The 14396-nt window shown below is 43.4% G+C and overlaps 1 protein-coding gene across 3 annotated transcripts in view; it reads right to left on the reverse strand.

Moving 5' to 3' along the window:
• The window catches only part of GDA (guanine deaminase), a 58356-nt gene that overhangs the window by 17752 nt on the left and 26208 nt on the right, over positions 1-14396 (reverse strand). For 2 of the 3 annotated variants that reach the window (XM_073345143.1, XM_073345146.1), the window contains exons 6-8: positions 8600-8627; positions 6296-6403; positions 479-586 (exon numbers count right to left, since the gene is read on the reverse strand). In XM_073345143.1, coding sequence (XP_073201244.1) covers positions 479-586; positions 6296-6403; positions 8600-8627 — 244 coding nt within the window. The remainder of the gene's footprint in view (positions 1-478; positions 587-6295; positions 6404-8599; positions 8628-14396) is intronic. The other variant, XM_073345145.1, reaches the window with a different exon arrangement.

The raw sequence follows: 14396 nt of genomic DNA on the forward strand, positions 1-14396 counted from the left end.
TCATATAATTTTAAAATGAAGTGGGTCATACACAAGTCAATAGGCCAAACCCTCAGGCAGCAGAAAGGGGTAGGAAAACTACAAGAGCAGGGTAGCTGGAGATTTCTCTGGGGAAATCCCCAAATGCTGCACAGACAGTTCTAAACCATCTGCTCCTGTTCCTTCTCCACCCCACTTCTCTAGGGGGCCATTACAAACCAGATTGGGAGCACAAATTGTCTTTACCTTTGTCCTCTCCTAAAGAGTGCTGAGCATAGCTCTGGCATACCTGACTATTTAAAGCTTTTATTGTCTATGATCAGTAAGTATCCCTATAGTAAATCATAGTTACATTATCTTCTCTCAGATTTCATTGCATCTCCTTGGATGTACAGCAATGCAACTCAGTCAAGCCTGAGGGCAGTGAATAAAATTCACCAGTATATTGTCCATATTGATAAATCTCATAACCTAACTATAGAGTGTTCCATAACACTACCTTGCTTGTAAGTAGCTTGTTTTTATCATATAAATCAGCATAATTTTTATAGGCAGGAAACATTTGCTCCACAAGTTTGATTTCTCCATCATTCTCGCTTATATGACTCTGTAAGGGGGAAAAAAACAGTAATCAGTATTTGCTTTTTTATTTAGATTTAAACAATACAAACTGACCATACAAATACTCTGGGTGGCCTAACAGTTAACTAGACTTGCAACTGTGATGCTGGCAGATCAGGTGTCGGCTCATGCCAAAGCCCTAAGCCTCAGTGAACACTGACAAAGAGATAGCTGGAAACCAGGCTGGCTTACTTGTGCGTTAGCATTGTTAAGATAAATATTAGAGTTGTAAGAATGTGTTTGGTGATTAGGTCTTATGAATAGTGCAGGATGCTGCATGTATTGATCTCTCTCATAACCTCTGTAGTACATCCTTTGCATTGTAAACGTCTGTAATTGTGTAACTCACCGAACAGGAAAGAAGCATTAATTCGTGTAAAGTGCTGGTCATGCAGACAAGAGGGCCTTTGAAACCAAAGGAGCCATTGTAAGACATCACAATGCCAAAGACTTTGTTGATTGCCTTCCCCACTCATATGAAGAGGAATCAGGGGCCAACACTTGTTCTATCAGTTTGGACTCTGGGGAAAAGGGGATGAAAATCCCTGATAAGGAGAAACTGGATCTTTATGCTATCTAGAGTCTGAGGAGCAAAGATTCCTAAACATAAGCAAGAGATCCCCATGCTGTTTGGCATGGGTCAGCCTCAAAGGACATGTAGAGCTGCTTATTATAGAAGATCATATTACCTTTTAAATCTAAGACTGGTACTCATTTGTGTGCATTTGTTTCCTATTTTAACCTTGTAAATAACAATCATTTATTTTCTTAATTAATAAATCTTTAGTTAGTTCATTACAGGATGAGTTACAAGCATTCTTACTGGTGTGAGATCTAAGGTGCAAAATTGACCTGGGCAAAGTGACTGGCCCTTTGGGACTAGAAGTAACCTGAATATTTTTTGTCTCTGGTGTAAAAAGTGACTATCTGTCACACAGACAAGCTTGCCTGGATGGCAAGAGAGATCAGAATGCCCAAGGGTACTGTCTGCGACCTCACGTTAAGGCTGTATAGTGCCTGAGGAGTTTACACTAGTTACTGGGTGGATGAAATCTAAGTATAGAACATGCAACCATTTGGGACCTCTGTCCTTTTTTGAGGGTCTGCACTGACATTGGCACTCATGGTCATGAGCCACTCCAGACAGCATGACAACAATCACAGAACGATGGCTAGACACTTTGTCCTGCTCTACTAGTGCAAAGCAATTCTAAACCTGTGGACTCTGTCCCTGGAAGGTCTCCCCACCACAGGAGAAATCCTCAGATGGCACAGCATCAGTATAGCAGCTCCTACACTCCTCTTTTCCTAAACCTGGCATGCGTGGGACCAGGAAAAGGGGGTATGGCTGGGGTATCCAAGCACCAGGAGCGCAAGTACGGTGGAACCCTCCAGTACCACAAGAGATTTCTATTCAGTATGGGGTACCGGAAAGACGTGGGGCTGCCGGATGGCCCCACGCCGGCAGCTCCACACCTTCCCCCCACCCCCACAGACCTGTGTAGCCCTGCTGGAGGTCATGTCTGGGGTGGGCAGGGCTGCGCAGACAGGGAAAGGAGCAGAACGCAGCTATGGCATTCATTCTTAACAGCACAATACATATACTAACAAACTGAAACCAAGGCTTTGTTTAAGTTTGTTAGCATATGTACTGCTGTTTTACGTTGGTCAGGAACAAATCAAAGGCACAGGAGTTGGTCATTCGTGTCCTCCACCCACAAACAGTGCTATTAAGAAGCTGACTGAAATCAGTATGGGCACAGAACTAAAGGACTTAAGTGGCCTGGTTGATTGGATAAATGAAAGATGCACTTCTGGGCAGCAGCTCTTGTGGTTTTGCAGGCTGAGCAGCCTCTGTCCCTCCATATCTGGCTACATGCCTTTGGGGTTTGTTTTCTATTCCGCATGTGACAGCTGCTATTGTTTCCAGATGTGACCTTCATGTTCTGGAAAAATGTCTAATGATGAAGCTGGCACTACAAGATGAATCTAATACCAAACAATAAAATAGGGGAAAGATGTAGGTCTCTGTCCAGAATAATATACAAGGGAGTTCAATCTAATTATGCAACAAGAAAATTTAGCTAACCTGTAGTGAAAAAAAATAAATTTCCCCTTGTAACACTTGGAGCTATGTTAGACCAAATATAGGGCTGAAACACTGGGGGAATTATTGTTTATAAGCCACTGTCTAGAAACAATGCACTATACCTGGCTAAAAGAGAGAACTCAAAGATCAAGAATGATTCTCCTATAAATCTTTCCTCCTTACATTTCCTCTCCTTTTCTCCATTCATATCTTCCTTCCCTCTCTGCTCCTTCCCTTATCTGTATCCTTGTGTGCGGTAGATGTGACGGTTTTATGTTTTGTGTGTATTGTATCTTTCGATTTCTAGGAATTTTTCACATCTGCAGAGCTCATTGCCTGTTTTGTTCCCAAAGGTGCTCAGTGTCCATAAACCAGGAGACATACAAAGACTTTGTTCTCCCGTGAAGATTTTATTTTTGTTGTTTTCCTTTGTCAAAAGTAAAACTCATTTGAGGTTGAAAAAATTTATGCTTTATTCTTTGTATGTGGAAGCATCCCCTTTTATAGTGGAGTGAGATTTGAACAAAGTTCCAACAGATGGAAAATCAGTTGCATTTTACAGCTGGCCTCAGTGTGTTTAAGCATTAACCTGAATGAGTGCCAGTATGCCTTCACTGACTACGTTCAAAGGTGCAGTCACACCCGAACAGCTAAAAATTAACCTTGCCCTTTTAGGCTAAACAGAGTCATGTCATTGGCTCCATCTCTGTTGTTACATAAGAAATATCAAAACTCCAGTGGGGCATGGTGCTGGCACATAGGGTCTCAGGTACATGGTGTGATTTTTTTCAGAATCACTTTTAGGAATAGTCATGTACGTGAAACAGCTGGTACTTATGGTTGTGCTATTTCTATGCATGTATATTCATCTTGGTATCTGAAGTTATGAATATTAGCTATGTTTACTACATGTTTGTTCCTGTGGTAATGCCCACAAGGTATTTAGCCAGCACATGAAGGGACAAGTCAAGTCGAATGGCCCATTAAGGAACACTTAGCTCAAAATGGACCCTGGAAAACACCTGTCTACATTTAATGGTCTTTTCCTGTGAATGTTGTAACTACAATATGGTGGGGGTGATGGACATGTAACTTGCCCATGTGACTCCAAACACCATCTTTCACAGTGAGAACAGATTTCCCTTCACTTGGCAGAAGCTAAAAGGTCCTGAAAACATCTCCATTTTGCCTCTTTCCTGCTCAAGCCTCTGGATTATGAAATATACTAATGGGAGCATTCTAACCAAGGGACTGAGGTCCTTCCAATGATTTGGAAGCAACCAGAGACTTGACATAAGCCAGCAGTTTATTCCATCACTGCTACAAATCTGATCCAAGAACTTGGCAATCATTTTGTGCTTAATTCCTTTAACCAGAGCCATCCCTAGGGTTGCCAAGCCAGCTCCTTTCAGCTGGCTAAATTCACAATCCCAGCAGCCGGACTCGAACTCTCAGCCTCCCTCTGGAAAGGTAAAGCAGTTGCATTTCCACTAGGCAGCTTTGCTTTCCTAGTGTCTGGTGGAGAGCAATACTCAGATAAAGGCAAGATGGCAGAAGCTTAGTTTGGACATAAGGGAGGCACTGATAGTGTGTTAAGGGAAAGTGGGGTGATTGTCCTTCCTATCCTTCTTTCATTTAAGAAGTTTTCAATTTGGGGATCCTCAATGACACCTGGAAGTACAGGTAGCACCAGGGGCCCAAAGCATTATTTTACAACTGCATCTGTTTAACAGATGCAGTTGTAAAATTTTAGGCAGGTATGGGGGCTGGCAGAGGGGGCAGGAAGAGCGTGGGGGCCCCAGGCTGGGGGTGGGGAGGAATCACATGGAGGGTCACGTGGGGAGGTTATGTGCCTCACTCCCTGTATCCCTTCCATGAGTGCAGTACCGGCAAGAAATGATTTCTACTTGCACCACTGCCCAGCACAGCAATCCCAGATGCCACAATAGCCCCTCAAGGTCACTGGTGGTTGGCAAATGTTAAAGCAGCACTTTGGACCAGTGGGATAAGGAGTGAAGTGCCAGACCAACACAGACTAAATCCAGGTTCAGGGCAGCACAAAGGAGACCTTTGCCCCCACTTCCTCTGATCTGCTGTGTACTCCTCTGGTGTGGCTAAGAATCTCATCCATTCTGTGCTGTCTCTGGAACATATGTTTCCAATATTTACAAATATCCCTTCTTGGAATGTTAAATAACCCAAAAGTAGTTTGAGTATAGTATGTAATTAAGACTGTGTAACCAAAAAGTGTCTGCCAGCTGTAAGCTTCAAAAAGCACTTTAATTCTAAATTGCAGGAACTTAATGACACAGTAAGATGCACTTCTCTTTTAACAATGTTAAATTAAGATGCTTTGAATACAAAGGTTCATTCTTTTCTGTGCTGAGATCTGCTTTGTGCAGGAGAAATGAGGAGCTATTGGTTATAGTTCTCCAGGATGATCTCACCTATGCCAGAGCTGGCATAGCAGCAACATTAAACAAACAATTGGTTATGGTCCCCAAAGACCATGCACCAGCTGGCATTGCTGGCATTGCTGAAGCACACAGTGGTCCAGCTATGACCCCCCCTCCCCGCCCACTCCCTGTGTTGGAGAGTGCAGGGGGCTGACAACTTCAGTGGAATTTAAAGACAGACTCAAAGTTAAGTGTTTTGCTCAACTGGGCAGTATGACAGATATGGCAATTTCCTGCAATATCTTTGGGAGATCTTATTGAATTAAGTTTATGCATCTTTGAAATTCATTGTGTTAAATGCAAAGGTTATGTATGTAAGGGCCTCAGTGATCAACAGACTACATTGAACAATGTGGCAGACAAGAATGAACTTTCGAGAAGATGCATGTGAAGTGGATTTCCTGGGAAATATCTAGGGGGAAGTTAATGAAAATCCCCACCCCTGCCTCTGGTTATGCAAAATCCCAACCCTGTGAAGCTATGCCCTGAGGAAAGAGAGACTGTCTGCCTATTACCTGTTCACAGGGTCCCAAGCTCAAAGGTCCAAACTGTATAAAGGAGTGACTCACATATTTATAGGTGTGCTTGTTCTGAGCTAACAGCTGAAAACCCTTGGTGGGGTTTGAAGGACTGACCACTGGCCAGACCCCATGTTGGAGAAGGGGGGTGATCTTCGGTAAGCTTATCAGTTTGCGTGTATGTTCCTTTATTGTTTTAATACGTTTTCCCTGTAATGCTTTTACCTTAAGAATAAAAGTGCTCGCTTAGAAAAGGCGATTGGTAACTTCTAACTGTGGGCAATTACACTGTATATAGCCTTGGAGGAGAAATCAAAGCAGGCCTCGTTAGGCAATCTGACTTGCTGGGGAATTCACAGAGTAGGCAGGGAACTGCACAGCCTGGTAAAACCCCAGTCAGGAGAGACAGACACACATGTATCCATCCGAGACAGGAGAGATGAGGATCTGGGAGTCTAGTGTGGGTGCCCTTGCTGGGCCGTGAGAAGGAATATAGGTGTAGTTGCCCTGAACTATAACAGGCAATATCAGATAAACAGTGAAGCTTTTGAAACTGATTTCTCATGAATGTTTCCTGACCTGTGAGTTTTCTCCCAGTGAAAAATGTTATTTAGACAGCTCACAAATCCTACCTGCACGTGAATATCATGAGCCTTTGCAAAGTCACCAAGTCTACTCAGCAACTCCTCAGTGCAGGAAGGTCCAAAACGAGGCGTCACTATGGGTTGTACCTTTTGATACTGAAAATATTCAAATTGCATACTTGAGATTGCAAATAAGAATCCGTATATCAGGGCCAAGAGTGCACTGACCCGCTAGCTTATATGATGATGAAAAAGGAGTGGACTTTATTTTGTATTGTTTTCTTTTCCTACTGCATCCATTGCTCATATGAATGAATCTCTATACAGCAATTTTCTGATTTTTATTACAACCATTGTCACAGGAATAGAGAATCAAAGTTTTTTCCGTAAGTCATTTTAGTGGACTATAAAGATTTTTTCTATAAGCAACCTTCCCTGAAATCACTGAGATTTTAACTGGACTGGAAGAATATATTCATGTCCCTTGTCAAAAGGCAGCTATGCATTGGCCAGTAAGGGGTGAATTAGGTAATTTAATAGGCCTTTCCCATCTCTGATTTCTATGATCCAGATTGTGCCACTAAGTGTGTCTACACTACAATAAAATACCCGGTGTATGGCCCCTCAGGCTCGTGAAGCTTGGGCTGTGGGGCTATAAAATAGTAGAGCAGACATTTGGGCTCAGGTCGTGGGGTCTCAGAGCCCGGGCTCCAGCCCAAGCCTGAATGTCTACACTGCTATTTCTAGTCAGGCAGCTTAAGCCCTGTGAGTGCAAGCGAGCTGACTCAGGCTCTTGGACTTGGTGCCACAGGTTTTTTATCACCGTGTAGACATGACTTAAGACACAGCTTGAAGTAGGGGTTGATGCAGGTTGCAGGTAGTTCCAGGAAGCACCGGATTTCCTGTGCCTTCCTCTTGTTCCAGTTTCTCCACTCTATGCAGGTGTATTGGCTACAATCTGGCTCCTGGCTTCCATAGACAGGAAGATTAGTGAGATGACCAGACATATCAAGCAAGGAAGGCATTTGTGACCTATAATATACAGGAGGTCAGACTATAATATGATCTACTGGTCCCTTCTGGCCTTAAACTCTAGGCCTCTAAGATAACTGTACTCAACAAAGTAGAATTAGCCATTAAATTTAAGCACGGCATTTTGGGTTGAAGATTGCCAACAGAATAGCAAATAGCATAACATTCACATAACAGTCAAACTGCAGCTGGGCAAGTGCCTGGCAACTACTGTTCTCCCTGAGAACATGGCCCTCACGTGCAGCATGCCAGCCTGTCGCTGTGCATGTGACACCACTAGAGAAAGTGCCCGATGTTTTGGCCTGCAGTCTCTTCACCTCAGCTCCCAGCTGCAGTTTGAAAATCAGGTCACTGATTTCATAGAATCATAGAATATCAGGGTTGGAAGGGACCTCAGGAGGTCATCTAGTCCAACCCTCTGCAAGAAGCAGGACCAATCCCCAATTTTTGCCCCAGATCCCTAAATGGCCCCCTCAAGGATTGAACTCACAACCCTGGGTTTAGCAGGCCAATGCTCAAACCACTGAGCTATATTTAGGTAAGTAAATATGGATTTAGGTGCCTAACTTTAGGCATCAGGCTTGAAATCTTGGCAACAAGTGTCATACAAATGAAACCACTGAAAAAAGAAATGTAACAAGGAAAAGCCGTAACATTCCTTGACTATAGTAACAGTGCCATAAAATATATCTGCAGTTTTTCTTTAGAATCTTCTTCACACACGTGACCGAATGTACTGATCCAAAAAACTAATGTGGAAAAGGATTATTAACTTCAGTGTAAAGTTGTGGCACCATACTGCCATTATCTTAAAACACAACTATTTTTTTCTGAGTTAAACAAAGATTTCTCTTCATAGCATGGTTTATAAACAGTGAAATAATTTATTAGCTTATTTCTTCCTATGACCATAGAATTGTTCTTTATAGGAAGCTGAGCAGTTTTTAAGAAAATAAAAATTATTTTTCAAAGTATAGTATTCTGCAGTGCTCTGACCAAACAATATTGAATGTATGGTGTCACACTGACATTTGCCAACTCAAACCCACAGCTCCAAACAGGTTTGTGCAGATTCAGGATATAATTGGTCAATGAATCTATCTTTACTGATTTGTCACTAGCGTTAACAATTTTATTCATTCAAACTGGATTGTTTTCTTCCAAATCTTCATTTTATTGCCATAGAAAAAACGGAATGCAAAAGTGAATATAAACAAAGAAGTGAATTTTTGCCATTTCATACAGAGCAAATAGGGGAAAAAAGTACACGACAGTATGTAAGTTATGCTGCTGATAAAAAAAAAAAGCAACTCTACTTACTTTCTTTTCTAGTAGTTCTCTAACAAACCTGAAGGGGAAAAAAGTAAAACCAGTATAATAAATTAAGAAATCTAGGAAAAATATTTACCTTTAATGTTTAATTAAGTGCTTCACATGTGAATCAGTTTTACGTAGAAAGTTGAAAATGGTAATGGCCACTTTCGGAGCAAGTGTAAATCAGCATAGATCTATTGAAGTCAGCAGAACTACACCAATTTTCGCCAGCTGAGAATCCGGCCCTAAATATGCAGAAGTTTTATCACTTGTAGTAATTAACCCCAGACATGTGGTAATTACTCTGTGTTCTCACTGGAAACCAAATACATGTTATACTAAATCAATGGAAAGCATGATTATATGCTATAGCAGCCCTATTAAAAAAAGACATCTTAATTTTGGCTGCACATGAATTTAAATCAGAGCATAGAATCTATTCTATTATTTAAAATCCTATTTTTAGAACATTGCAATATTTTATGCTTCATTTACAGTAGTTACATATATTGAGATTTAAACTGATAGACGGTCTATCCTTCATTCACTTAACATGCCCAGAGGGGTATCCTTTTATTTTCCAGGGAGCATTTATGTACATTTTAGAGTGTGCAATATTTACACATTTGAAAACATAATGTGGATTTATTTGTTCCATTCAAAACAATAGAGTAAAGCACAAGTGTCTCTACAAATATATATACATTTTTAAAATCAGGTCAGGACATTAGAGTTGAGCAAAAGCTGGCCCCCAGATCATACCATGTCCCCACATTTTGGAAGGTGGGAGTATTCTGAGGGCCTGTGATGCAGGGAGACAGGATTTTAATGTTCCTGGGGACCCACCCAGTGGGTGTCAGGGTGGCGGCAGAAAAGGTCCTTGGTGTCTAGAGGTTCACCAGGGACAGAGGTTCTTGCAAATCTTGGACAGTTCAGGGGTTTACAAGGAAAACTGAAACGAATCAGTTTCATCTACTGTAGTTTCAGGTTTAAATACGGTTTTTTTTATCAAGACTTCAGACTTTCCCACCTACTTTCCTCCCAGTTCTGCCCACTTACCACTTTCTCTCCACACTTTTTGGTACAAGATAAATGCAAGGTATTTATATATCACCTCCATATATGCGATCGAAGCAATTCGCTGTAAGTTATTGGAATTTATGTGATAAATTATGGGACTATGTGGTAAACCACATTTATTTCATTCTTTTGACTTCCTAACCTAACTATGCTCAGGAATTTACCGCTAATATTCTAAAACTCTGAGCAGTTCTCAAATCGTGACCATATTTTTAAAAAAATTAAGTTGAACATGCCAAAAAAGTTTCCTTTTTTAATAGAAAGGAAGAGTTTTTTTTCCCCCACAGTTCATGGCTGAAGTCCAGGTCACACAAAAGCAAACCTTCCAGGCTGGACACAGCTATCTTATCCATGAGAGTTGGAATTCCTCTTTTCCAAAATTATAGAGTATCCATTCTTATTATAGTCTTGAGATACTGAATCTCAAACATGACAGAAATGTACAGAAAAGCCGTTTTAGATCATTCTGATGTTTTAAACAAGAACCGGAACTAAAGGTCCTCTCTCTCTAATGCAGCAGTTCTCAACCTGTGGCCCAATTAGCGCACAGCTGTGGCCCAGCTCAGCTGGGTGCTCAAGGCAAACCCGCATGGCAGAGTCCGGGTTCCTGGCTGCCCAGCACAGTGGGGTCCAGGCTGCCCCGCCGCTCAGCATGGCGGGGTCAGGGTCAGGTCGGGGCTGCCAGCCCGCCCCACATGGCGGGAGTCCAGGGTTGAGGCTGCCAGCTGGCCCCATGGGGTCGGGGGTCCGGGGCAGCCGTGGGGTTGGGGGTCTGGAGCGGCCAGCTGGCCCCACGTGGTGGGGGGTCCGGGATCTGAGGCAGGCAGCCCCCCGGCTCTACACAGCGGGGGTTGGGATCCGGGCTACCGCTGACCTACCACTCAGCCCCTGCGGCCCAGGTAATACAGTGTGGGACACATATGCAGCTCACAATGATAAATAAGTTGAGAACCACTGCTCATATGCCTATACTTCTGCAGTTGGTATTAAGGAAACCTGGGTGAACAGCCAAGGGGAAAAAACATTAGTACAATACTAACACCAGTTTTTAAACCTTTTTTTAAAAAATACCTCTTCTTTAAATATATGCCATTAAAAAAAATCCATGAAAATTTGCAGTGGTAAAAAGATTTTACTAGCATTCACCTGGGATAACCTACGTAAGTAATGTGGAAATTCCAGACTCACTCCACAAAGTATTTAGATTGCTGTATGTTACATTATCCTGTATTCCCAATATGGTCCTGATCCTGCAAAACACTTAAGCATGTGTGTGACTACTTATAGGAGTAAAATTACACATGTGCTCAAGTACTTGCAGGGTAGTGACCTGTATATTCACAAAATGGCTCCCAGATCAGCATTCATCCATTTTCCCAATCTGGTGCCCAATCTAATTCATTATTCTCCGGGGGAAGGAGACCAAAGCCCTGAGGTAAGTGGGAAAGCGGGATACCGGGAGGAAGCACAGGCAGGAATGTCTGTGAGGGGAGGGCTCCTGCCTCATACTGAGAATGAGGGGCGATCAGCAGGTTATCTCAAGTGCTTATATACGAATGCACAAAGCCTTAGAAACAAGCAGGGAGAACTGGAGGCCCTGGTGATGTCAAGGAATTATGACGTGATTGGAATAACAGAGACTTGGTGGGATAACTCACATGACTGGAGTACTGTCATGGATGGTTATAAACTGTTCAGGAAGGACAGGCAGGGCAGAAAAGGTGGGGGAGTAGCACTGTATGTAAGGGAGCAGTATGACTGCTCAGAGCTCCGGTACGAAACTGCAGAAAAACCTGAGTGTCTCTGAATTAAGTTTAGAAGTGTGAGCAACAGGAGTGATGTAGTGGTGGGAGTCTGCTATAGACCACCGGACCAGGGGGATGAGGTGGATGAGGCTTTCTTCCGGCAGCTCGCGGAAGCTACTAGATCGCATGCCCTGGTTCTCATGGGTGACTTTAATTTTCCTGATATCTGCTGGGAGAGCAATACAGTGGTGCATAGACAATCCAGGAAGATTTTGGAAAGAGTAGGGGACAATTTCCTGGCGCAAGTGCTAAAGGAGCCAACTGGGGGGGGGAGCTTTTCTTGACCTGCTGCTCACAAACCGGGAAGAATTAGTAGGGGAAGCAAAAGTGGATGGGAATCTGGGAGGCAGTGACCATGAGTTGGTTGAGTTCAGGATCCTGACACAGGGAAGAAAGGTAAGCAGCAGGATACGGACCCTGGACTTCAGGAAAGCAGACTTCGACTCCCTCAGGGAACAGATGGGTAGGATCCCCTGGGGGACTAACATGAAGGGGAAAGAAGTCCAGGAGAGCTGGCTGTATTTCAAGGAATCCCTGTTGAGGTTACAGGGACAAACCATCCCGATGTGTCGAAAGAATAGTAAATATGGCAGGCGACCAACTTGGCTTAACGGTGAAATCCTAGCGGATCTTAAGCATAAAAAAGAAGCTTACAAGAAGTGGAAGGTTGGACATATGACCAGGGAAGAGTATAAAAATATTGCTCGGGCATGTAGGAATGAAATTAGGAGGGCCAAATCGCACCTGGAACTGCAGCTAGCGAGAGATGTTAAGAGTAACAAGAAGGGTTTCTTCAGGTATGTTGGCAACAAGAAGAAAGCCAAGGAAAGTGTGGGCCCCTTAATGAATGAGGGAGGCAACCTAGTGACAGAGGATGTGGAAAAAGCTAATGTACTCAATGCTTTTTTTGCCTCTGTCTTCACTAACAAGGTCAGCTCCCAGACTGCTGCGCTGGGCATCACAACATGGGGAATAGATGGCCAGCCCTCTGTGGAGAAAGAGGTGGTTAGGGACTATTTAGAAAAGCTGGACGTGCACAAGTCCATGGGGCCGGACGAGTTGCATCCGAGAGTGCTAAAAGAACAGGCGGCTGTGATTGCAGAGCCATTGGCCTTTATCTTTGAAAACTCATTGCGAACGGGGGAAGTCCCGGATGACTGGAAAAAGGCTAATGTAGTGCTAATCTTTAAAAAAGGGAAGGAGGAGGATCCTGGGAACTACAGGCCAGTCAGCCTCACTTCAGTCCCCGGAAAAATCATGGAGCAGGTCCTCAAGGAATCAGTCCTGAAGCACTTACATGAGAGGAAAGTGATCAGGAACAGTCAGCATGGATTCACCAAGGGAAGGTCATGCCTGACTAATCTAATCGCCTTCTATGATGAGATTACTGGTTCTGTGGATGAAGGGAAAGCAGTAGATGTATTGTAACTTGACTTTAGCAAAGCTTTTGACACGGTCTCCCACAGTATTCTTGTCAGCAAGTTAAAGAAGTATGGGCTGGATGAATGCACTATAAGGTGAGTAGAAAGTTGGCTAGATTGTCGGGCTCAACGGGTAGTGATCAATGGCTCCATGTCCAGTTGGCAGCTGGTGTCAAGTGGAGTGCCCCAGGGGTCGGTCCTGGGGCCGGTTTTGTTCAATATCTTCATAAATGATCTGGAGGATGGTGTGGATTGCACTCTCAGCAAATTTGCGGATGATACTAAACTGGGAGGAGTGATGGATACGCTGGAGGGCAGGGATAGGATACAGAGGGACCTAGACAAATTGGAGGATTGGGCCAAAAGAAATCTGATGAGGTTCAATAAGGATAAGTGCAGAGTCCTGCACTTAGGACAGAAGAACCCAATGCACAGCTACAGACTAGGGACCGAATGGCTAGGCAGCAGTTCTGCGGAAAAGGACCTCGGGGTGACAGTGGACGAGAAGCTGGATATGAGTCAGCAGTGTGCCCTTGTTGCCAAGAAGGCCAATGGCATTTTGGGATGTATAAGTAGGGGCATAGCGAGCAAATCGAGGGACGTGATCGTCCCCCTCTATTCGACATTGGTGAGGCCTCATCTGGAGTACTGTGTCCAGTTTTGGGCCCCACACTACAAAAAGGATGTGGATAAATTGGAAAGAGTCCAGCGAAGGGCAACAAAAATTATTAGGGGTCTGGAACACATGACTTATGAGGAGAGGCTGAGGGAACTGGGATTGTTTAGTCTGCGGAAGAGAAGAATGAGGGGGGATTTGATAGCTGCTTTCAACTACCTGAGAGGTGGTTCCAGAGAGGATGGTTCTAGACTATTCTCAGTGGTGGAAGAGTACAGGACAAGGAGTAATGGTCTCAAGTTGCAGTGGGGGAGGTTTAGGTTGGATATTAGGAAAAACTTTTTCACTAGGAGGGTGGTGAAACACTGGAATGCGTTGCCTAGGGAGGTGGTGGAATCTCCTTCCTTAGAAGTTTTTAAGGTCAGGCTTGACAAAACCCTTGCTGGAATGACTTAATTGGGGATGGGTCCTGCTTTTGAGCAGGGGGTTGGACTAGATGACCTCCTGAGGTCCCTTCCAACCCTGATATTCTATGATTCTATGATTGTATCAGGTCCTTCATGTTAAACCTCAGCCTTTTCAGAACAGTCATTAAAAGAAGCATGTGTACTCACGAATTCATACATGTGCACTGTATGGATCAGATTCTTCTCCCATTTACACTGTTGTAAATTAGGAGCAATTCCACTGACGCAGATTTGTTGCATTAGTGGAAAACTGGTATAAGAGGAGAATCGGATGTTTGTTTTTGTTGTTTTTTTAAAGGATGAATAAAAGTTACTTCCTACACCTTAAAGTTTTAGGCTTAATTCTTAACTAGCCTTCCTGTGCTCTCTCACTTTTATTAAAAATACAATTTTTAAAGATAACACTATCAGTAT

The sequence above is a fragment of the Lepidochelys kempii genome, chromosome 5 (genome assembly GCF_965140265.1).
Source record: "Lepidochelys kempii isolate rLepKem1 chromosome 5, rLepKem1.hap2, whole genome shotgun sequence".
In the NCBI taxonomy this organism is placed as follows: domain Eukaryota; kingdom Metazoa; phylum Chordata; order Testudines; family Cheloniidae; genus Lepidochelys; species Lepidochelys kempii.